Here is a 25,670-nt window from a genome sequence, read left to right as displayed (position 1 = left end):
CCTTTTTATGATTTTTAATTTTTAATATAAAATCAGGAGGTTCCTGCTTTGTTTCTGTATATATTTTAATCGTGGAGGAGCATCTATTATTTTGTGCAACTAATAAAAAGATTTCGGACAAAAATAAAATATAACATTTTATCGGTAAAACAGAACTCCGACATCTCCTTAAACTGGACTCGGGCATCCCCTTAAGCTCCACGGTCTCAATGCGTTCATCTCGAGAAGAGTCTTTTTAGCGACAACGAGGTGACTCAATGGCAGACTGTTAAAACGCAAGCTCCTCCGTCCCCTCGCTTTTTCTCCTGCTCTCTCTCTTTCCAACTGTGGTAATATCGCCATATTACAAGCTGTCTACCTTGTCAAATCGCAACCTACTTCCCACATTGTCCTCAAAGTCGTTCAATATCTTAGATATAATAATGCAAATCTCGAGGATAAATCTCTACGCGTCTTTATCATCCATCATTTACATTCCCGATGCACAAGATTTCCGCCTGTCCTTCCGCTAACTGCCGCCTTCCAAAGAAAATATTACGTATCACGCTGCTGTATCGGCATTCGCGTGCAAAGTACTTCTTCATCGGCGCTTTTTCTTCGTCGAAACGCGAATAAAAGAGACAGACGGAAGACGGAAAGTGCGATGTGGAACTGCGCTTTGTGATATCGGTCGGAAACGAACTTTGAAACTCTCAGGACGAAACTTTGATTTTTAAGATACTTTCTCTGTAGCAATTGTCATCGTCAAGTCGAGTAAATGTAACGGGTGAATGTTCCTCTTGGTGATATCGACGTATTTCTGTACTCGAGAACGTACATCGAGAATGGTGTTATTTTTCTGCGATTCGCACATGTCGTGAGTTGATCGAAATTATCCCAACTAATATTATCCCTGTCCCTTTAACACGGAAAAATGTGCATGTGTTTCTCACTCTCTCGTGATATTTTTTTCGCATTTTAAGCAGGGTAGAAATATCCGCAGTTTTCACCGATTACAAAGATAATTAGCAATCCGTATAAATTTAAAAAGTTTGTTGGCAAGAGCTGACGAACAGAGAGAACTTGGAGGAAACTTTTTATCTCTCCGTTGCAATTCCATTTACATAAACAGCAACATTTCAGCAACTACCAACGTGTTTCTCTACTATATTATTGGAAAGCATTATCTCCGACAGAGGGAAAACGCGAAATTTACATGAGTAATATATGTAGCACGCACATATTTGAATATCAATCGATCGTTCGATTCGATCTGTTTTTGCTATTTTTAATTATATATTCAAATGCAACAATAGACGTAATGATTGGCAGAATAGAAGCTACGAAGAAAGGAAATATGCTGCCAATTACACGCTTATTAATTTTTACAAAATTCTGTCAAAGCCTTGCCGCGCGTTTACATTACATGACAGAATTTGCCTGCATAAATATTAAAGAGAACTTTAAATATTCAGAATGTTGCAACCAAAATTCACAATTACCGTCGCCGTAACGAATATTTTGCTCTGAGAAACTTTCAGAATTAAAAGCGGATAATCAGAGCGCACCGTGCAATCCCGGATAATTTCACGAAGATGGGATTAAGCGGCACTCATTATTGCGCGAATCTCGAGACGAAGAGACGATCATTATCGGCACCGTAATTACGAGCGAACGCTTGCGCACGATTCGACTTAACTTCTTCAAGAGTAATCGATTCGTCCGGATGTCCGAGCTCATTTTTCCCGTCCTCAGTAAACGCGTCTTTTCCCAGCTCGAATTATAAGCAATTAGACGACGAGCCTGTCTATTAAAATGATTGACATTTACGTCACTGCGAAAAGCTTATTCGTACATTGAGAAAAATTGTTTGATTGTATCAACAAGACGTATATGATTGAAGGCATTTTGGTTAAATCAAACAAGAATTTCTAGTTATCATGATAAGACTCGATTTTTTATAACTTTTAGAACATTTATTTCTTTGCTGCTTTAAGGAAATTTGAGAATATAAGGATCTTTCAACTGTATATGTGACTCTGTTTGAAAAAAATTTTAATATAAATTTAATATAAATTGCAATATATTTTAATATAATTTATCAATATTTATTTTCAATGTAATTTATCAATATATTTTAATATAATAATATATTGCAATTGTACACTAAGAAAAATTGTTTGATTGTACCAACAAGACGTGTATGATTGAAGGCATTTTGGTTAAATCAAACAAGAATTTCTAGTTATCATAATAAAACTCGATTTTTTATAACTAGAACGTTTCATAGATTTTATTATAAGGGGATTTGGTTAATATTTTCTGGTTGGATCTATAAAATTTCTTGTTACATTAATTTCTTACTTCTTAACTTAACTCGTAATCAATATTTGCCACGAAATGTATATAAACAACTAGTATTAACATTAAATCCAAAGTACATTTTTTTTTCTTACGAGCAGTAGTGCCAGAAAGAGGATGCTAGCTCTCTAATTGTGTGTATTTGAGCTGCATCCTCTTCTTGCATCACTGCTTATCAGTTTAATTTCTAAAAAATTGAATTTAAAATAATTTATCCGATAATCTGAATTGAATTTATTCAATAATCTTGTTGGAATTTAAAATATTAAACAGACTTTTGAGATTAGATGGAAAAAATTTTAGACGATTTGGAGCTGGGGAGTTTAGTATTATTAATCAGAAAATTTGGTAAATTCAACAGGAAGAAATTAATCAGATTCATCTGGTAATTCCTACAAGAATTCTGGTTCGTCCATTTTCCAATAAACATACTGGTTGAATCTACCAGAATTCTAATTAACTAATAAATTAATGCAACCAGATTTTTTTTCTCAGTGTACAGATCGTTGGACATCGCGAAAGAGAGGAAAATAAAAATACGAACGAAAAGGCAATCTTACGAAAGACTAAAATAATTTGTGTAAATTAAAAGAAAATAATTTACTAATTTTATAAAATTATTTATATTTATATTTATATTTATATTTATTAATTTTATAAAATAAATTATTTCTAAAATTCCGGATATATCTTTGCGATTCTTTTATATTCTCTTTCAAGAACTCCCGTCCTCTTTGATCTAGATTAGATATTTCGTACTAATATGTATGTATTGCGGCGAATTTCCCGTGGAAACAACCTTTCACGCGATCTAATCAACGAGATCGGCACGCATCCAGCCGCTCGACCGACATACCGAATCAGCTGATTGCGATCGCGAGCCTGAATATCTTCGGATGCCCTTAATTCCTCATCTAACTACGTTCTAACGAACCCACATTTTCACCGCTTGGCCGGCTGACCAAAATTCGAACGGAAACACGAGAGTTTCCGCGTTGGAGATCACTGGAGATATAGGATAATGCGATCTCTCGTCGAGGGCTGCTCGCATGCAAAATCCCGCCGAGGCCCACCCCCCGCAAGTACTAAGTCCGTCGAAAAACCGCCGCCAGATCCCGGATTTATCTTTCTTCTTCGCCGACAAACGCGACACGAAACATCCGCGTAGAAATTTAAGCCGAGTTGCGTGCCGAAAAATATATCAACCAAAGACGCGAGTCACTGCATTTCTTCCCTATCGAAGAAAACTATGTTCCAAACTATGACGTTATTTACATACAAAGAGAAAGGAAGAAGATAAATAAATAAACGAATAAAGTTTATACTATATTTCGAATTTAAACGAATAAAGTTGACTGCATTAAGTTTGTTATATAGTTCTTGAGGCATGCATGAAATATAACTCGCAAACTATGCGAAATGTGTTATATAACTCTAGTAAATATATCTACAAGTATAAAAAAAGAGAACGTATAAAACCTCAACATTTCTACAGAACAAACCAAGGTTCCTTTTACCTCGCTATAAGAAAAATTGCTGGTAAAAACTTTGAAAAAAGACAATCTATGAATATCTGCACTGAGAAAAATCATTTGATTGTATCAACAAGATGTATATGGTTGAAAGCATTTTGGTTAAATCAAACAAGAATTTCTAATTATCATGATAAGACTCGATTTTTTATGACTAAACATTTAATAGAGATTTTACTATAAGGATTTGGTTAGTATTTTCTGGTTGGATCTATAAAATTTCTTGTTACATTAATTTCTTTGCTTGCTTCTTAACTTAACTCGTATTCAATATTTGCCATGAAATGTATATAAAAAACTAGTATTAACATTAAATCCAAAGTATATTTTTTTTTCTTACGAGCAGTAGTGCCAGAAAGAGGACGCTAGCTCCCTTGTGTGTGTTTGAGCTGCATCCTCTTCTTGCATCACTGTTTATCAGTTTAATTTCTAACAAACTGAATTTAAAATAATTTATTCAATAATCTAGATTGAATTTATCCAATAATCTTGTTGAAATTCAGAATATTAAACAGACTTTTGAAATTAGATGGAAAAAATTTTAGACGACTTGGTGCTGGCGAGTTTAGTATCATTAACCAGAAAATTTGGTAGATTTAACGGGAAGAAATTAATCAGATTCATCTGATAATTCCTACAAGAATTCTGGTTCGTCCATTTTCCAACAGACATACTGGTTGAATCTACCAGAATTCTAATTAATGCAACCAGATTTTTTTTTCAGTGTGCGACAAATTTTAAGAGATGACTCTTTATCGAAAATTAAGGGAGATTTTTCATATAAACGTATACTTTTATATCTCTTCCTGTGGAGTTACACTTCTCCAAAAATGGAGGTAAAAATTAGGTCTTTATTTTTTTCTCAAATTTTGGACGAGTTAAAGAAATAAAATTAGGTGGATATTTTCTACTAGTAAAAAGGTTATTTATTAATATTTTTTTCTGTCTCTCGTATTATTAGAAAGGAATAAAACTAGTAACCCCTATTTAATTTTGTATTAAAACTTTTTAATGTTTATGAAAAACCCCCCTTAATTTTCGAAGGAATCCTCTCGTAAAATTTTTCACACTTATTAAGAAACACCTGTACACAGAGAAAAATATCATTCTACTGCCAAGAAAAGCGATTACTCAGTTTATTTTTCTTTTCTTAAGTAATAATTTTCTTCAACAAAGAATATATTCTTGATAATAATCTTAAAATATACTCATCACAAGTGTTAGAAAATCTCACTATCATGTACTCAAAAGAAGAATTTATTTTCTCTTCAAGAATATTGTAAAGTTGTAACAAAGAAAAATCAAACTTACTTTACGTCAACTCTTGTAGTAAACAAACCAAATTTTTCTTTTAATTCAATATTCTTGACTAAAATACTGCACTTACTAAAATTCAGAATATATTCAATTAAATTTAATGCTTGTGTTAAACTTATGATATATTAGCGGATATACAAACTTACGATATACTTAAAATAAATCATATTTACTCGAATATATTTTTCTCTATGTATATACTCCTAATTAATAATTCGTCGCAACGAACGATACAGTCTAAAATAAGCGAATAGATGCGTTGGCGTTTATGAGGATCAAAAAGAGGGAAGGGGAGACAAAGAGTAATAGCGGCGCGTTTATTTAGAATAAATTCGGCGACGATTAATAGCCCTCGCGCGAGCCAACATTATTCGTCGGCTGCATTATTTTCCGCGATAAACATAGCCTAAATACTGCGACAAATACCAGGCGGGAGAAAATCAATTTTTGCAAGCGCGACAATCCCTCTAAACAACCAGCACGACCGAGCTGATATCCTTCGCTGTCGCTCGGCGGCCCCGGGCCGACAATGCGCGTCCAAGGCACGCGATTCACATGGCACATCTATCAATTAAAGAATTTAAATATAGGCCATGCTATGTGCACGACCTGACAAAAAATCGAATTCGTCTCCTCGAGCGGCTCGAGGCCGCTCCAAGTCCCTCCTATTTTCGTTTTGTTACAGCTAGGCGCTGTTTTGTTGCCCGTAGCATCGCGCGAGCCTTGACCCGCGACTAATTATTCGAGAACGCTTTCCGAAAGGGGGAGGGGGCCCCGCCATTTGGCGCACACGGTCCGACCAAGACGACGGCGACGATGATGGGCGAATTCTACGATTGCGAAACGGTCGCGTTTGGCAGCGGTTACCAGCCCGTGCCAAAATATTTGTTGTACCGTATCGTGCCCTGTTGCGTAAACCCACGACGCGCTTACATAGACCGTGTCTCGGGGAGATGGGACGGCGGTAAATGGGCCGTGATGGTTCAATTATCGCGGAAAGATTCGGAGTCTCCACGACCCGGCACGAGTCCGTCAACTCCCGAGAGATGCGCACGTTTCGCGCTAATTACGGCGTTAAATATAGCGGAAACGAGATGCCCCGAGTGTACCCCTGACAATTGTTCCACGGGACGGACAATGTCGCGTGGAAATGCACGAGTCGTTACGTGAAACGGTAAGTAATGCGGCGAGTATCGATTGCGTGAAAAATGAAGGGAGAAAGAGAGGGAGGATAAGATGATTTCGATATCATGATGTCACGACGGTGTCGAAAAGAAACGAGCGACTTCCGTGACCGCGGTCATATTTTTGCGGACGTGTGACGAATAGCTACAAGATCCCGACACGATCTGATGTGATCGCATGACAGAAATTGGCTCGACTCTCCAGCGAGATATTAATGCGAAAGAATGTACAAATGGCTCTCATTAGCGATATAGCAATCGGCTCCCTAATCGAAAAAAAACTGTCGTTATATTAACGATTTCATTTAGAGCAATTGGGAACAGCGCATCTATGTGCATGTTTAAGCCTTCATTTAGTCATAAAGTCGTTTTACTCGCTTCACATTTTCAACGATCTCATGTAATATTCTCTATTAAAAGCTGCTCATGTCGCGCACAGCGTTCAATGCATTTTGAAGAAGTTAAATTTTAATAAAATCAATAAATTTTCTTAACTTAATTTCTGACATTTCTCAATTTCTATATTTTATGCGATTAAATCTTTTAAGGATGTTTCGTACCTATTTTTAAAATATTAAGAATTTCAAGAAAATTGTACAGAATGTCCTTACATATGTTTCGAATCTTCAGTACAATTTTTAAATCGATTCACTAGCGTGCACAAGTTATAAGGATTTTAATTGCACCGAATTAACATGTGTTCTTATGGGAAACGTATAACCACGTCGATTCAAATGACAAAAACGCATGGAAATAATATTCAGAATTTGTTTAAAATTTGAAAAGTTTAGATACAGAGGAAATATTTGATCAAATAATATTATACAAGTACTGGTTGAAAAGATATTAAATATAATTTAATGAAGTTAACCATGTATCTGTCACAAGCGAAATTCTCTACCAAAAGTTAATCATTTCGATTAAAGATGTTTTGGAACTATTTTCAAAATATTGAGAATTTAATGAAAATTGTACAGAATGTCCTTACATATGTTTAGAATCTACAATTTTTAAATCGATTCACTAAAGCGTTCACAAGTTATAAGGATTTTAATTGCACCGAATTAACATATGTTCTTATGGAAAACGTATAACCACATCGATTAAAATGACAAAAACACGTGGAAATAATATTCAGTATTTGTTTAAAATTTGCAAAAGTTTAGATACAGAGGAAATATTTGAAATAATATTATACAAGTACTAATAACTGGTTAAAAATATATTAAATATAATTCAATGAAATTAGCCATGTATCTGACACAAGGCAAAATTCTCTGCCAAAAATTAATCATTTCGATTAACAAAATTCGGAATATTTCAGTAAAAACGCAATAAATATTAAAAGATACATCTCTGATCAAATTGTAATATTCCACACAATTTCTTACTCAAAATACACCAAAAATGGATATATTCGTCAATATTGATTTTCAGCTACTTTTTGCTGGGATTGTACATACAAAACATCCTTAAAATTTATTTTATCTCAAAATTATCTTTCTAAAGTAAATTTGTATAAAATAATTTTTTTTAATGAAACTGTATATACAAATCATATAATTATCGCGATCTAAAAATAATTTAATCCTTTAAATAGTACATTTTTAACGACGTCGATTATGCTACGATAATATGTGTTTTCAAATTATTATAACATAGATAACCACGAAACCTGATACCAGACTAAACATAGTTTAACAAATTAATAAGCGAGCCACATATATATTAAAAAAAATGAAAATACAAGTAGAATAAATGTGAAAAGATCGATGCAGTAGTTGAGAAGAAAAGCGTACACTATATATTTTTTCAACAAACAAGTGTCGGAGCAAACTCTTCATTTTTCACAACGATCATCGAGACAATTTCATATAATTACAGATAATGTAAATAATTTCCGCGAAAGGAGACTTCCTGTACAATTGCGTGGTATTTTTTTGCCGGGAATTTACTGCGAGAATCGCACACATTTGCCGCACGTATTGCGCTCTCTAATCTCTCTTTCTTTCTCATCAAGGGAGTAATTCCGGCTAATGTCCCGAAAGCAGCGAGTGTCATTGATAGAGAATTCCGTGTGACACGCGGATATTAAGAAAACCTCGCAGCGAGGACTCGCATTTACGGCGCTTTATAAATGGTTAATGTAGGGGTGAGGGAGGAAAAATCGATAATCTCCTGCCGCGTATCCCGGTGGAATTTCGCGCCGATGTTCCGCTTGCGTGACACAAGGATTAACTCCTCGCGCATCGGCTTCTCGTCGCGTAATTATTTTTATGATTTATATCACGAAGATCGAAAACATTCTGCAACACGGCATATCGACATAAAATGGTGAACCGTGTTTAGGCGCGCGAAAGGACGAGAGATGACGAAACGAATGCGATCGTAAATATTTAAGCAAGGCTCTCAGCTGTCGCGAAAGGATGAGAAAGACGCGAGATGCAAGATTCGCGCGAAACGACAGACACGAAAATGAGCAGTCACGTGCGTTAAAGTCCGATGTCAAGAAACAAGTTTATAGATTAAGATTCGCGAGGGAAGATAAAATTAGGGTTGCACAAGATCCAAGACAAGACAATATTCGTAAAAATATTGTATTGGTATTGAAAATTTGGAAAAATTTAAATCTTATCTTGAATATTGGTAGCAAAAATCTCGTCTTGTATTGTCTTATCTCGGTTTTATTAACAATTTTTTATCTAATATTGAAAAATTATTTAAATAATATTTAACATAATTTTTGTAATATAATTTGAAATAATTATTACTATTGTATTATATTTTAATTATAATTATTACTATGTAATCGTTATAAATGCCGTCTATTTATTTAAAAAAACATTTACTGTTTCATGAAAAACAGAAATTAATAACTATTTACAGGCTCCAAGGGAATGTACAGATATAAATATTTTAGAGTGGTAAAAAAATCAAGTTCATATTTATCTCTTGTCAAAAATGGCTCGAGACATTTTAAATTCAACTTCCTCGTCCGTGCAAGTAGAAAGACTTTTCTCAATAGGAACTCTGACTATGTCAAAAAATAGAACCAGATTACAAAGTAAATCTTTAAAAGCACTAATGTGCATCAATTCCTGGGTGAAATGCTCTTTAATGTCTAAAATTTGAGAGTTTGATTTCTAATTTATAAAAATGTTATATTGTATTAATATTAAATGTTTTTAAATTTATCAATATAAATGTTTTTATTGAATAAAATTTTCTTAAATTCGTACTGATATTTTTTCCATTTATAAATATAAATATTTTAGTTTTTTTGAGAACCAATAATCTTGACAAGACTAATAATATTGACAGTCTTAGTCTTGGCATTGTCTTGAAAACTAATTAAAAATTTTGTCTTGAAATTCAAGACAAGACAATATCAAGACTAATCTTGGTATCTCGTGCAACCCTAGGTAAAATCTATCGCGACGGGAGCTACAGCTTTTCGTCGTCGTTTGAAACCGCTTGTAAGTCGCGACGTTTGAGTGACACGATTGCATACTGCTATGCATATCTCGCTAAGTGTACATATGTACACGAAAAGCAAGTCCCGGTTTATGAAAATATATATTCTACAATTGTAAACAAGAGGAAAAGATCGCCTGCAGCAAACGGTAAACGTTAAACAGAGCACGGTAAACAAGGTAAAATATCGGAGCACTTATTGTTTACGTTAATTCATAATAATTCCCTGGCACAATCATCAATAATCTCTCTCAATTTGTTTATATAATTTTGATCAACAATACGCAGTATTTTCTGATTCCGAAATATATCAATTCAGAATCTTGTAAACTTATCAATTTATCATATGTAGAATATTCTATATATCATATGTAGAATATTCTACGCTTTATGTAATTAAACACTCTCCTTTAGTAATCATCCATCGGTTTTTCAATTATTAGTTCATCTATATCCGTTATGATGCACTTAATGCACCGTGCGCGCAGGCATGCACATATACTACGTATATAATATTCCAGAGGATAGCAAGGCTGCATCAGAAAGAGGGAGGGAGAGAGAAAGAGGGAAAGGGGGGGGGAGAGAGAGAGAGAGAGCATCAGCCAATATACCGCGTATGCACGTATAATATATCTGAAATTTCATTTGGTTAATGGCAGTGCAACCGTATTGCAGAAATATACGTGCACGTGCGTACAGACATGTAGCCAGGGTCGACTTTGGAGATTTGCGCACCCCTTGGGGCAAGCGTCGAGTTTATACTTTGACTTTTATTTACCATAAAGAGTTTTTACCTACTTCCTCAATATAGCCTATTTATATTTTTATTTATATCTTTTAGGAAGCCATGGTGCTGCGTTTCGTCAAGACAGAAATCCACATAAAAGTGTAATAAAAAAAATGTTTTATACAGGCATATACAGGGTAGACCATTTTAATCAATACACGCGAATATCTCAGAAACACTGCATTAAATCGAAAAATCAGACAAATTCAGACAAAAGTTGTATGGCTTGAAGGGACATAAGACCATTGATTGCCATTAGTTTGAACTTGAAGAGTCAGCCGAAGGTCACGTAACGGTCACCTCCAACTTTTAAACGGGACACCTTATATACTTATTACTTACTTTTGCATATTCTTGTAACTTGCCTCAAGAGCTTTCCAAAGCACTATAATAAAGTATTTTTTCATTGAGTACTTTTCGAGTTATGAGACTTGAATGAGCTGAAATAATTTTTTAATTTTACATAAACCGTAAAATATCTTGTAAAATATTCATTTTTCGATTATCTTACCTTAATACTTTTATGTAGAAAATAATGAGAGAAATCAATTGGTATAAAGAAAACATACAGTTGTTTTTAAGAAAAAATAATTGTTAATTGCAAATTACATATTTTTTTTTAGAAACAACTGTATGTTTTCTTTACACCAATTGATTCCTCTCATTATTTTGTACATAAAAGTATTAAGGTAAGATAATCGAAAAATGAATATTTTACTAGATATTTTACGATTTATATAAAATTAGGAAATTATTTCAAGCCTCATAACTCGAAAGGTACTCAATGAAGAAATATTTTATTATAGTGTTTTGGAAAGCTCTCGAGATAAGCTACAAGAATAAGTAATAAAAAATAGGGGGTTCCATTTAAAAAATTGAAGGTGATCTTCACGTGACTTTCAAACGACTTTTCAAGGTAAAATCAATGACATCATCTTATGGCCCTTTCAAAACCATACAACTTTTGTTTAAAACGTTTTCACCGAAACCGCCATGGTTTCGAGATATTCAAGTGTGAAAGTTAAAATGGGACACCCTGTATACAAATATGTATATTTTATGTGTGTACGCGTAAATATATGTATGTACGTGATGAGTGAAATGATGAAATGTCAAAGTACACTCTAGACTCGAGAAAATAGTTGCTATCTTTTTCCTGAATCAGTCTTTACGTTCGAGAGAAGAAATTCATTACGGTCGAAAAATGCAAAAGCGAAAAAAAAAACCATTTTTTCCATTGGTGCGGACGTATCCTTTCTTCGTAGTACCATTACGTAATTACTCGACACGAAGAAAGTGAACCCTCGGCAGCTTTTAAATCTTACTCTCTCGATCAATTTTCAAATGACATTATGTCTATTTTAATTTTCTCTTGTGTAAGATCGAAGATCGTAAGAATATCGATATTCCACGGCGAGATAGTCTGAGATGAATAATCATCTTAACAGATGTACAGGTCACGTCCCATCTCTGAAGGATGAATTGAAGTCAAAATAAATTGAAAATCAAGAATGACGAAATTACCTTCTTTAAAGAGCTACAAATAATCGAAAAATTTATTTGGATTATGTTTATCGGAATTAAATGTATAATTGTTTTGGTAAGAAAAAGTTAATGTTTTAGTATTTGTTGCTAAATTATTAGATAGAATTATTTGTGACAGAATTTTCAGATGAATATTTAAAACGCATTTATTTTGACAATAATTCTTTCAAAAAGATTTAAAAGTAATTTCGTCATTTTTTATTTTTTATTTTAACTGGGACGTGACTTATGATGCTCCCTGGATTTTATTCGCAATTAAATGAACCAAGTAAATTATTCAATGTTACATAAAAATTTCACAAGATTATATGCTACGCTATTTTCAGAAGAAATTCCATTAAAGAAGATAATATTACTGTTCAGCTACATAATTAATCAATCTATGATAATCATCGTTGAAGCAATAAGGAGAAATCAAACGAGACGTCAGTACAAGCTCTCATATCATCAGTCAACAAGAATAGTAGAATAGAAGAGCGTGTTATAAATTTCATCCACACAGAAAAAAAATAAGTGTCAAATCAAAACTTGTATATTTGAACTAACGCGTTCATTGTTTTGTATATACGCAACAATTTATATTCTTCTTAGGACAATTTAATAATTTTAAATTTCAACAATATTATAGTCTTATTTTAATATTGTAATTATCACCTCAAGAATATATAATTATTTAATTCTACTTTAAAAAAATTATAATCTTTGATTTAAAAATGTTATTTTCTCGAACATTGTTCAAGAAAATTAAATCTTAAATCATAAGAATATATTTTTTTTTTATTGAACTATATAAAATGGCTTCATTCAAGTAAGCAATTATTTAAATAATTAAACTTTTTTAAATTAACGCAATATATCATTTCAAGATTTCCAGTTTAATACTAAATATATTTTCAAAACAAAAATGTCCTTTTTTTCTGTGCGATGATTCAAAGATGAATTTTAAAAGCTTCTCCAAAGTGCTTTCGAATTCCTCTATTTGACCATACACAGAAAAAAAATAAGTGTCAAATCAAAACTTGTATATTTGAACTAACGTGTTCATTGTTTCGTATATACGCAACAATTTATATTCTTCTTAGAAGAATTTAATAATCTTAAATTTCAACAATGTTATAGTCTTATTTTAATATTGTAATTGTTATTTCAAAAATATATAATTATTTAATTCTACTTTAAGAAAATTACAATCTTTGATTTAAAAATGTTATTTTCCATCTAACATTGTTCCTTTTCATTCAAGAAAATTAAATCTTAAATCATAAGAATATATTTTATTAAATCTTAAATCATAAGAATATATTTTTCTTGATTGAACTATATAAAATGGCTTCATTCAAGTAAGCAATGATTTAAATAATTAAACTTTTTTAAATTAACGTAATATAATATCATTTCAAGATTTTCATGTTAAAACTAAATATATTTTCAAAACAAGAATGTCCTTTTTTTCTGTGCAAATTTTTGCGATTCTTCCCGCTTCGCCGATAAATCGAAGCTCGCGGAACATCCTCGACCACGCGAGCGATGCCTTCTCTCGATGAAATAACGGAGGCAACTGAAAACCGCCGTAAGTTACCGATCTTCTTTAATCGGGACGCTTAGGGATCGAAATACGTGCAGGTTCGCGAAATCCGCGTGTCCGACGAGCGAGCACGTGCCTCGCGCCGACAATTCCCTTTTCGCTGGTCGAGAATGGGGGCAATTTCGCGAGAGGAGCTAAATGAGAATTTTTCTATATCATCGATCGGCGATATCATCGTAAAAAGAAGGGAAACAAATCGCCGGATGTATCGCCGCAATCTTTTATTACTCCTTCATCCTCTCGCGGAATCGACACCTGTCGCTTTATCCACGTGTCGTCTCACGCCTGTTACGATTTCCTTCCCCAGGGTATCAATCATGCGAGGGGACACGATAAGAATGATTGATACTACAAGAGAAGGTATCGTCAAACCTCAGCGAACGTGATAAAAATGACGTCGTTAGCGACGACGTCGCCTAAGGATCCGAGAGCGCAATCTCGCTCTCGCACGTGTGCACGCTGTTGCAGCAGCAGGTAGATATTACAACGGACTCGTGTGTTATTGCAACATCAAGCACTTTCACTGGTTCTCGACGCGCTGCCCCCGTTGCTCGATCTACACACGTACGATCCACATCAATCTCCATCCCAGAAAATCCGCTCGCTCTCGCGAGAGCGAGAGAGAACGGGGTTACCCTGGGCTCGGCGAAAACGATTTACTATCGCGGCTGCAGCGATAGTAAATATCGCTATTCTCCGAGAAACATTCCGGCCATTTATAAGTATCGGTAGAATTTGTCGGTATTTCGCACGATTGCGAAATGTTGCATTTTTCAAGAAGGATGGGACGTAGAGACTGAAGACGCGAAGCTTGATTTATATCGAGGGGAGAATAGAGAGGTCGGATGATCGATATTCCCCGCTCGATCAATCAGCATCGACGTGTTCGAACATCGATATTATACCGCCGCCATTCTCTAATTCCGACACCTCTGTCGGCCAAACTAGTGGCTCCGAACGAGGCCGTCATACTCTCTTTTCTCGCTATATAAATACGTACGTACACACAGAGAGACTCAGCCTCGGTTGTTCTGGCAGCGGAGAAGACGCTCCTGTCATCCGTCAACGACGCGGAGGTCTATACATTACGTAAGGCATCGCTCTTGTTCTTTCTCTCGCCCATCATTTCCTCGCTCTCTATCCATTTCCTCCGCCCCTTCCCCCTCGGTCCCCCTCGTTCGACGTTCACGAAAAATAGAAGGGAGCCGACGTGCTCTTCCGGAGCTATTTGCGAGATCGAAAATCTTCCCCCGTCTGGTAATTCAAACCGGCTAAATTTCATCTCGGGGAAAAAAATTTCACAAAAAATTCATACCGGGTTACTCGGAGGAGTTTCTTTATAGGAGAAATTTAAGAAGCGTTTAATAATATATATTGCGTCTGTTTAAAAAAAAAAAAGAATTAAACTTCTCCATTTCGAAGTTCTCTCTCGTATATATCTATAACATTAAATTGTATTAAATCTGGCTGCGAATTAAATTTAGCCGATCCGAATTCGCGAAACACGGCGCTGTGCGGCTGCGATCGGCTCATTGTGCGAAGATAATTGAGCGCCCGGAATAACCGCAGCTCCGCACCGGCAGCTTCAGCGCGAGGCGGAGAAGCGCATTTATCTCGCGAGAGTCCGGGCCCGGAGAGCGAGCAGAGATGCATTGTTATGCATATAGGCGCGAGAGGATCAAACGCCGCCACGTTTATATACGTGCGACGCGCGATATCGCGGTAAATAAATAGATTGCGAATTAATGGCGCGGATACGTCTGTCGTCCATGTATATATATATATATGTGTGTGTGTATGTATGTATTATATATGGCCGCTGTGGATTCGTCGTTTAACGCGCGACGAAAGATCCAATTGACAGATCCTCCATTACGCGAACGCGATAACTTGGCTATCGAGATTTAACGCTTATATAACGTTTATTATCGTTTGTGAAATTATCGGGGTATATGTGTATTATATAAGGTATTTCTTAATAAGGGCATTGAGAAAAATCGTTTGATTGTACCAACAAGACGTATATGATTGAAGGCATTTTAATCGAAGAAGAATTTCTAGTTATCATGATAAGACTCGATTTTTTATAACTAGAATGTTTATTTCTTTGCTGCTTTAAGAAAATTTCAGGATGTAAGGATCTTTCAACTGTATGTGTGGCTTTGTTTGAAAACAATTTTACTATAAATTTAATATAAATTGCAATATATTTTAATATAATTTATCAATATTTATTTTCAATATAATTTATTAATATATTTTAATATAATAATATATTGCAATTGTACACTGAGAAAAATTGTTTGATTGTACCAACAAGACGTATATGATTGAAAGCATTTTAATTAAATCGAAGAAGAATTTCTAGTTATCATGATAAGACTCGATTTTTTTATAACGAGAACGTTTCATAGATTTTATTATAAGAATTTGATTAGTATTTTCTGGTTGGATCTGCCATATTTCTTGTTATATTAATTTCTTTGCTTGCTTGTTAACTTAACTCATATTCAATATTTGCCATGAAATGTATATAAAGAACTAGTATTAACATTAAATCCAAAGTATATTTTTTTTCTCTTACGAGCAGTAGTGCCAGAAAGAGGATGCTAGCTCTCTGATTGTGTGTGTTTGAGCTGCATCCTCTTCTTGCATCACTGTTTATCAGTTTAATTTCTAACAAAATGAATTTAAATAATTTATTCAATAATCTAGATTGAATTTATGCAATATCGAAGACGGAATTGAGAATATTAAACACATTTTTGAGATTAGATGGAAAAAATGTTAGACTTAGTGCTGGAAAGTTTAGTATTATTAACGAGAAAATTTGATTAATTTAACAGGAAGAAATGAATCAGATTCATCTGGTAATTCCTACAAGAAATCTGGTTCGTCCATTTTCCAACAGACATACTGGTTGAATCTACCAGAATTCTAATTAATGCAATCAGATTTTTTTCTCAGTGTGCGACAAATTTTAGGAGATGACTCTTTGTCGAAAATTAAAGGAGGTTTTTCATATAAATATATACTTTTACATCTCTTCCTGTGGAGTTTCATTCCTCCAATAACTAGGATAAAAATTAGGTTTCTATTTTTTTCTCAAATTTGAAACGAGTTAAAGAAATGAAATTAGGTGGATATTTTCTACTAGTAAAAAGGTTATTTATTAATATTTTTTCAGCCTCTCGTATTGTTACAAGAGGATAAAATTAGCAACCCGTATTTAATTTTTCATTAAAACTTTTTAATGTTTATGAAAAACCCCTCTTAATTTTCGAAATCCTCTCCTAAAATTTTTCGCAATTATTAAGAAACACTTGTACACAGAGATAAATATCATTCTACTGCCAAAGAAAACGATTACTCAGTTTATTTTTTTTTAAGTAATAGTTTTCTTCAATAAAGAATATATTCTTGATAATAGTCTTAAAATATATTCATCACAAGTGTTAGAAAATCTCACTATCATGTACTCAAAAGAAGAATTTATTTTCTCTTCAACAATATTGTAAAATTGTATCAAAGAAAAATCAAACTTACTTTACGCCAACTCTATGTAATAAGCAAACCAAATTTTTCTTTTAATTTAATATTCTTGACTAAAATACTGCACTTACTAAAATTCAGAATATATTCAATTAAATTTAATGCTTGTGATAAGCTTGTGATATATTTGCGGATATACTTATGATGTACTTAAAATAAATAATATTTTCTTGAATACAGTATACATTTTTCTCTGTGTATATTCGTTTCTGTGTATATTCTTTTCTGTGTATATTCGTTTAAGACAATATAGTCGCTCGAATTACATTTGCGTTCGAATTTATTTGTTCTGCGGGGATTTAATCGGACTTGATTGACTACGTTATTTTAAACTCGACAATTTGGAAAGAGAGAGCTCTCGCAAATCCAGTTTTACGACTGGACGTTTAATGGAAACATTTTCTAACATTTAATATCTATCTTAAGAAAACTTTAATCCACGAGAGAGAAAGAAAGAGAGAGAGAGAAAGAGAGAGAGAGAGGGAGAAAGGGAGGAAAGGGGCAAAAGAAGACTTATTAATAATCAAGGGTGTTCAGCGCTGAAGATACAAAAGTTACGAAAACGACTTGAAATTAAAACTTCTCTCAAGAAAGAAACTCTTTTCAACTTCCTTCGAGAACAGAGAGCTCGCGCATCTGGCGTATACATGCTTCGCGAGATATTCTCTATAGAAACTAATAGACACTTATGTAACTTCGATCAAATGATCGTAAAGATAACAATTTGATGCCTGTTATTTAATGCGCGAAGCAATGAAGTATCGAATACAGCGTATTGTCAGCACGAGCAAACAAATTATAAATCAAGCGGATACGTCGCAACAATTTTCATTCACCGCGATTATCGAATGACGTCCAAGCCGAATGTGTCGAGCCGCAAAACGGTAAATTCTCGTATTTGTGTCTCGATTATCAAGATTCAGCGCGTCCGTAAATAAATAAAATATTCGTCGATATTCTACAAAATTCATGGAAGCAATCGACGGAAATCAAATATTTCAATTACGGCTTCGCTGCACGCGCTAAAAATCATTGACGCACAATGATCGACTGCCGTTCGATTTTCGCGATGCGACGATATTGTTTGGACGACAGACGCGAAGATATTAAACGCGTCGATCGTGGACACGTCGAAAATTGAAATGATATGAAATCTAATAAAAACGAAGTAGAAATGAGCCACGTCAAAATCATCGGATATCAAAGGGAAAATATGAATAATGAAATGTCGAAATAAAAGACGTCTCGATAATATTCAACATCGCATCGCGTTATTCACACTGAGAAAAAAATCTGGTTGCATTAAATAGAATTCTGGTAGATTCAACCAGATGTCTGTTGGAAAATGGACGAACCAAAATTCTTGTAGGAATTACCAGATGAATCTGATTAATTTCTGTTAAATTTGCCAAATTTTCTAGTTAATAATACTACACTTCCCAGCACTAAGTCGTCTAAAATTTTTTCCATCTAATCTCAAAAGTCTGTTTAATATTTTGAATTTCAACAAGATTATTGGATAAATTCAATCCAGATTATTGAATAAATTATTTTAAAATCAGTTTGTTAGAAATTAAACTGATAAGTAGTGATGCAAAAAGAGGATACAGCTCAAACACACACAATCAGAGAGCTAGCGTCCTCTTTCTGACACTACTGCTCGTAGGAAAAAAAATATACTTTGAATTTAATGTTAATACTAGTTCTTTATATATATTTCATGGCAAATTGAATACAAGTTAAATTAAGAAGCAAGCAAAGAAATTAATGTAACAAGAAATTTTATAGATCCAATCAGAAAATACTAATCAAATCCTTATAGTAAAATCTATGAAACATTCTAGTTATAAAAAATCGAGTCTTATCATGATAACTAGAAATTCTTGTTTGATTTAACCAAAATGCCTTCAATCATATACATCTTGTTGGTACAATCAAACAATTTTTCTCAGTGTACAATTGCAATATATTATTATCTTAAAATATATTGATAAACTATATGAAAATAAATATTGATAAATTATATTAAAATATATTGCAATTTATATTAAATTTATATTAAAAATTTTTTTCAAACAAAGCCACGCATACAGTTAAAAGATCCTTACATCCTCAAATTTCCTTAAAGCAGCAAAGAAATAAACGTTCTAGTTATAAAAAATCGTGTCTTATCATGATAACTAGAAATTCTTGTTTGATTTAACCAAAATGCCTTCAATCATACGTCATGTTGGTACAATCAAACGATTTTTCTCAGTGCATCTATACAGAGAAAAATATCATTCTACTGCCAAGAAAAGCGATTACTCAGTTTATTTTTCTTTTCTTAAGTAATAATTTTCTTCAACAAAGAAGATATTCTTGATCATAATCTTAAAATATACTCATCACAAGTGTTAGAAAATCTCATTATCACGTACAGAAGAGAAGAATTTATTTTTTCTTCAAGAATATTGTAAAGTTGTATCAAAGAAAAATCAAACTTACTTTACGTCAACTCTTGTAGTAAGCAAACCAAATTTTTGTTTTAATTTAATATTCTTGACTAAAATACTGCACTTACTAAAATCCAGAATATATTCAATTAAATTTAATGCTTGTGATAAACTTATGATATATTTGCGGATATACAAACTTATGATACTTAAAATAAATAATATTTACTTGAATACAGTATACATTTTTACTCTGTGTACCGCTTCCCGAAAAATTCGACGAGATGCCGCGAGAACGTTTGTAAGCGACCATTTTTCGATTTAACACAATTGATCGAATAGATCTCCGCAACGAGAGAAGGAAATGGAGGGCAAAAACGAATCCCCGGATCGGTCGACGCGACTACGACGCACCTGTTTGCTCGTAAAGTGTTTTACGTTACGTGTATGTGCACCAAGGTCTCCGAGTTTTCTCGCAAATGTGCATGCGACTTGACGTCCAAGATGCATACATATCTGCTCGACACATAACGACACGTTTGGCGACCGTTTCGTTTCGGCTGCATGCTTTATCTCGACTACGCGAGATAGATTTCGGAAAACACGTGGAAACCGCCGCCGTTTCCGTTGCAACGTTTACCTGTCCCACGGCGAAAATCTATTTCATCGTAATTGCACCAGGTTCGACCCTAAAAGTTCCCGTCAACCTGCGCTCCGACGTTCGTTGGTCGGCGTTATTGTGCGTCGGCCTCTTTCTCACTAACTTTATACATACCTCACGAATTACGATAATGTCACGAATGGGCACGAGAGCACGTTTGCATCAGAAAATGCACCAGCCGCAAATGCGAACACGGCGAAGTGACGGCAAAGTGCTCGTCAAATTATAGATATGCACTCGGGAAAACGTTTACCCTGTCGTTGAAGCATACGACGACGACGGTACATGCTCGATAAATTTCCTTCTACGAGAGCGGTACCGGTTCTCCTAAGCGACTCGTTCGAAGCGAGAAGAAATAAAGACGAGAGAGAGAGAGAGAGAGAGAGAGAGAGAGAGAGGGAGAGAGGGAGAGAGAGAGAGAGAGAGAGAGAGAGAGAGAGAGAGAGAGAGAGAGAGAGAGAGAGGGCAGGAAAAAGGATTCACCTTTCCCCCGGTAATTTCATTATCTCAGGATCGCGATCTCAGAATGTCACGACGGCTTTATTTAACCCACATTAACGTTGGCGCGATGAACTCGCAAATAAAAGATTACGTTTCTCCTACGCGAAGATTACAGAAAATACTCGTCCTACAATTCTGAATAAATTTCCCGAGCAATATATGGAATCACTCTCGATCCGAATTAAAAAGGCTCTCTCGCTGCATCCCATCAAGATCATCAATAATGCATATTTTAAGCGCGACAGCATTAAGAGGCTATTAGCACGCATCCAACACGTGGGAGGAGATTTACGTACAGGTATATTGACGAAGCACGCGCTCGGCGAAAGTTTCATGTCTTTTATTATAGGAAATTTTCATTTGAGAGAGGGAGAGAGAAAGAAGGAGGATAATTTAATTTCATTTCATTTTTTGAAGTCGCGAAATAAATAAAGGAGAAGGGAGAGAGAAAGAACATTCATTTATCATGTAACTTGATGGAAGTCATCGCGTACAAATTGCTCGCTCGCTTATCACCGATATCAGACCAATTTTTGCCTCCGCAATATCGACTCATAATTCACGAAACCGCGTAAAATATTCAACCCCCCTTTTCCGCTAATCCCGACGCGTATCGCGAATAAATTCAAACAACCTGGCAAAGGGTTGCTGACTCTTCGCCGCGTATGTAGCATGTATGAATACTTGTCGTGCTAACCCTAATACACGCGACCAGCATTATATGGGTTATTTTAGATGCATTCGCTCTCGTGTTATTACGCGCCGACTATTTAGATTTTACTTAGAATAGAAGCGCGCTAGGGACAGACCGGCCAGATAACTGGATCGAATTTGGCACACAGACAGATCTAATTATGTATTTATAAATGGATCTCATACATATAAAGGATTCACTGTGGATACCGCCCCTTATATATTATCAGAAATAGTATAAATATATTATAATATATATATAAAATATAAAACACATCTGCGACATAACTCTTTAATATCGGAGCACTGAGAAAAATCGTTTGATTCTACTAACAAGACGTATATGATTGAAGGCATTTTGGTTAAATCAAACAAGAATTTCTAGTTATCATGATAAGACACGATTTTTTATAACTAGAACGTTTATTTCTTTGCTGCTTTAAGAAAATTTGAGGATGTAAGGATCTTTCAACTGTATGCGTGGCTTTGTTTGAAAAAAATTTTAATATAAATTTAATATAAATTGCAATATATTTTAATATAATTTATCAATATTTATTTTTAATATAATTTATCGATATATTTTAATATAATAATATATTGCAATTGTACACTGAGAAAAATCGTTTGATTATATCATCAAGACGTATATGATTGAAGGCATTTTAGTTAAATCAAACAAGAATTTCTAGTTATCATGATAAGACTCGATTTTTTATAACTAGAACATTTCATAGATTTTACTATAAGGATTTGGTTAGTATTTTCTGGTTGGATCTATCAAATTTCTTGTTACATTAATTTCTTTGCTTGCTTCTTAACTTAACTCGTATTCAATATTTGCCATGAAATGTATATAAAAAACTAGTATTAACATTAAATCCAAAGTATTTTTTTTTCTTACGAGCAGTAGTGCCGGAAAGAGGACGTTAGCTCTCTGATTGTGTGTGTTTGAGCTGCACTCTTCTTGCATCACTGTTTATCAGTTTAATTTCTAACTATTAGTTATTTTACTCTTTATTGTGTAAATATTCGTTTATCAAGTGTAATTTTTAAATTTTATATAAATGTTACAAAAAATTGTACATTTACATAAAATCCAAAAAATTACACTTTTAACCTTGTAATTTCCCATCAAATATAAACGAATATTTACACAATAAGAAAGAAGAAAAAAACTAATTTTTGTAAAAGTACATGAATTTATATATTTCCGTTATAAATAGCGTAATTGTTACACTGATTATATGTGTAATTTTACAAACTCTTTTTCCAGTGTAGTTGAATCTACCAGAATTCTAATTGATGCAACCAGATTTTTTTCTCAGTGTAGATGCAAACTATTTAACTACTTTGATAAAAAAAACGCGTATAACATTTATTGTTTAAATCGAAAAGCGATTTATCATTTCATTTAGTTTCCTTGCTTTGATTAAAAGAGGACAATCCAATGTTTCGATCGCCAAACAGAATGATTCACGAAGAAGAACGCAACGCATCGTCTTGTGCCGATCACGTCATCGCGTATAACACTCGATGCAATTGCCTGTAACCCGTCTCATCAACGGATCATCGTTCATAAAACGATCTCTATTCCGATATGTATATAGATCGTTCGCGGCATCATCAGATAAAAATAAATTCATGCCCCCCTCCGGAAATATACGTGTTCCATTGACGAATCGAGTTCGCTCGAATTCGCGTCTTGTGGATGATTCTACGAAGGAGAAAAGACGCTGTTCCTGTTGCGCGAAACAGCGTTTGCAACTTTTCAATTACCGCGGACTCGGACGGCTCTCGATGAGCGGAGCCTTTGCGAGGAGCACAAACGCCAACTCGTTCGCCGATAATGAACAGAAATGAACGCGCGATAACCAGCTTGGAGAACACCTCGGAAACTCAAAGTAAAATTAAAACTTCGCAGCTTGAATACAGAAACGCGATGTCTCTCATTCGAGATACCTGGATCTTGTCTCGCGCTTGAGGGACCCGGAACCAATTTCCAACTTCTATATAGTCTAGTTAACTCGATTTTTGCGCCAACATTGCGCGGTAATTCACTTTCAACATTTTCCATCTTATGGAAATATGCATGTATACGTATATACAGGGTGTCACTTAATTGATGCCCACTATTTATGTAGCGATATTCCTCGTGAAAAACTGAGTCGAAAAGTCCTGAACTACTTTTTTCTATAATGCTTAATAAAGCGGTAATTATTGAGTAAAGTTATGAGCACCCACCTTTAGCTTCCTTGATGAAATTTTCTTTAAGGAAACGCTCTTAAGGATGTATTGGAGATATATTACAATCAATGAGATCGCCGTGAATTTTTAATTTAACATTCTTAATAACATTCTAAATCGTCATGAATTATTTCAAATTTTTTTACTTGCTCTTTTAAAAGTTATTAATTTTTGAATTTTGCGATTTTAACATAAGATCTTATGTAAACGTTCAAGAGACAGGTAATAAATTATTCGCAAACTATAAAAAAACAATGATAAAGATTTCATTTTGTAATATTATATTCTTCATACACGTAAAAATGTTCCCACAAAGTTTTAAAACGATTTACTTGCTCGTTTTGCAATTATTATTTAAAAATAACTGTGATTATCGGTTTGATGCAATATTGATGATAAAACGTGGCAACATTTTCTTAGAAATTAAGATCTATTTATATTAAAGAATACTTTGAAGTATGCTTTCGTGATTTTTCGTCAATTAATTTTTCATCAATTAGAATTCGTATTCAACTTTAATTTTTTGATACTTTGGATTAACTTTTGAGACAAACGGTCCGTCCAATACATCCTTAACGAAAGAAATATAATTTTTAATGCAAAATAAAATTTTTCGTATTGTAGAAGAAAAAAATCATTTCAAAAAAAAATCGTTTCAAAAAAATCGTTTCAAAAAAAGATCAAATTTTTTTCATTATAGAAAAAAATGGTTCAGGACTTTTCGACTCAGTTTAAGTGACACTCTGCATATACGCACATACATAGCGGAGAATGTCAGTGGAACGAAATTCCGAAGTCGACTTCCAGGACGCTCAGGCGAGGGATACAAGGCTCGCAGAGCTTACCTTACGTGGTTCCGGCGCATAAATTCCGGGCAAGGGCGCCAGCAGGTGCAGACCAGCGGGATTCGGGATACCAGAAGCCGGGTGTCCCGGTGGTATCGGCAGCGGCACCAGCTTCAGGCCCCAGGGCAGATACCAAGGCGCCGTGTGATGCATCCTGGTCGGGGGTTCTCAATCACGATCGGCGATGCAAGTCGATCGAGGATCCAGCGTGCGATTCCACCTCGCGATCGACGGGACGATCGGAAAAACGGAGACGAAGAACCGACGATGTGTTTTTTTTTTTCTTTCCTCGAAGAGTCGAAGAAGACGAGGGCGGAGCGAGAGGAAAGAGAGGATCACCTTGGCATTTTCCAAGCCAACTCCGAGATGAACTTTCGGCAATAAACTAATTTTCTCGAGAAAAAAACAATCCCCTTAATCCTCGCGATCGAGAGCACGTCACCCGCGCGAAGGATACGACAAACGATTACGCGCGGTTAACCTCGTCATCGCGCGTGCGCTTAGAGAAAGCGCATTAGGAATTGATGCCGCGCTCTTTGGAGTCGTGACACGCCGAATGTCACGCACCGTATATATGCGTGTATATGCTAAATGTGCGTATACGTGCTCGTATCGTCGATATAACACGCTTGACTCGCGAAACGCGAAGAGATGCCTCTCGACGTCACGTGCGTCTGACACGAGCGCGCGGCGTCGACTGAACGAGGGAGTCTACGACGCGAGCACATGGCCGCGCGCGTCGACTCCCCCCACCACTCCTCCCACCATCTACGCCAACCCCCACCATCGCCGCTAGATCAGCGGGCTCCGAGTCGGCAGCGTATGTACGTCACGAGCTGCGACGAAGAATGAGGTTCGAAATCTAGTTTTGCATATCGATATTTCTTTCTTTTCTTTAGCATATAATTGTTTACGAAGATTTACGTTTCGTGGATTGTTTTAATTTTTGTGTACAGGCTGTCGGGGCGATCT

The 25,670-nt window shown here is 34.8% G+C and overlaps 1 protein-coding gene across 1 annotated transcript in view; it reads right to left on the bottom strand.

Moving 5' to 3' along the window:
• LOC105254334 (RNA pseudouridylate synthase domain-containing protein 2) overlaps positions 1 to 25,413 on the bottom strand; it is a 161,832-nt gene extending 136,419 nt beyond the window's left edge. The window contains exon 1 of the mRNA XM_025410793.1: positions 24,699 to 25,413. Within this exon, the coding sequence (XP_025266578.1) occupies positions 24,699 to 24,851 (153 nt within the window). The 5' untranslated portion in view covers positions 24,852 to 25,413. The remainder of the gene's footprint in view (positions 1 to 24,698) is intronic.
• Between the last annotated feature and the right edge of the window lie 257 nt (positions 25,414 to 25,670).

The sequence above is a fragment of the Camponotus floridanus genome, unplaced genomic scaffold, assembly GCF_003227725.1.
Source record: "Camponotus floridanus strain SB8 unplaced genomic scaffold, Cflo_v7.5 scaffold35, whole genome shotgun sequence".
Taxonomy (NCBI): domain Eukaryota; kingdom Metazoa; phylum Arthropoda; class Insecta; order Hymenoptera; family Formicidae; genus Camponotus; species Camponotus floridanus.
The sequence above is the reverse complement of the archived record's forward strand: the minus strand, read 5'-3'. Positions and strand labels throughout refer to the sequence as shown.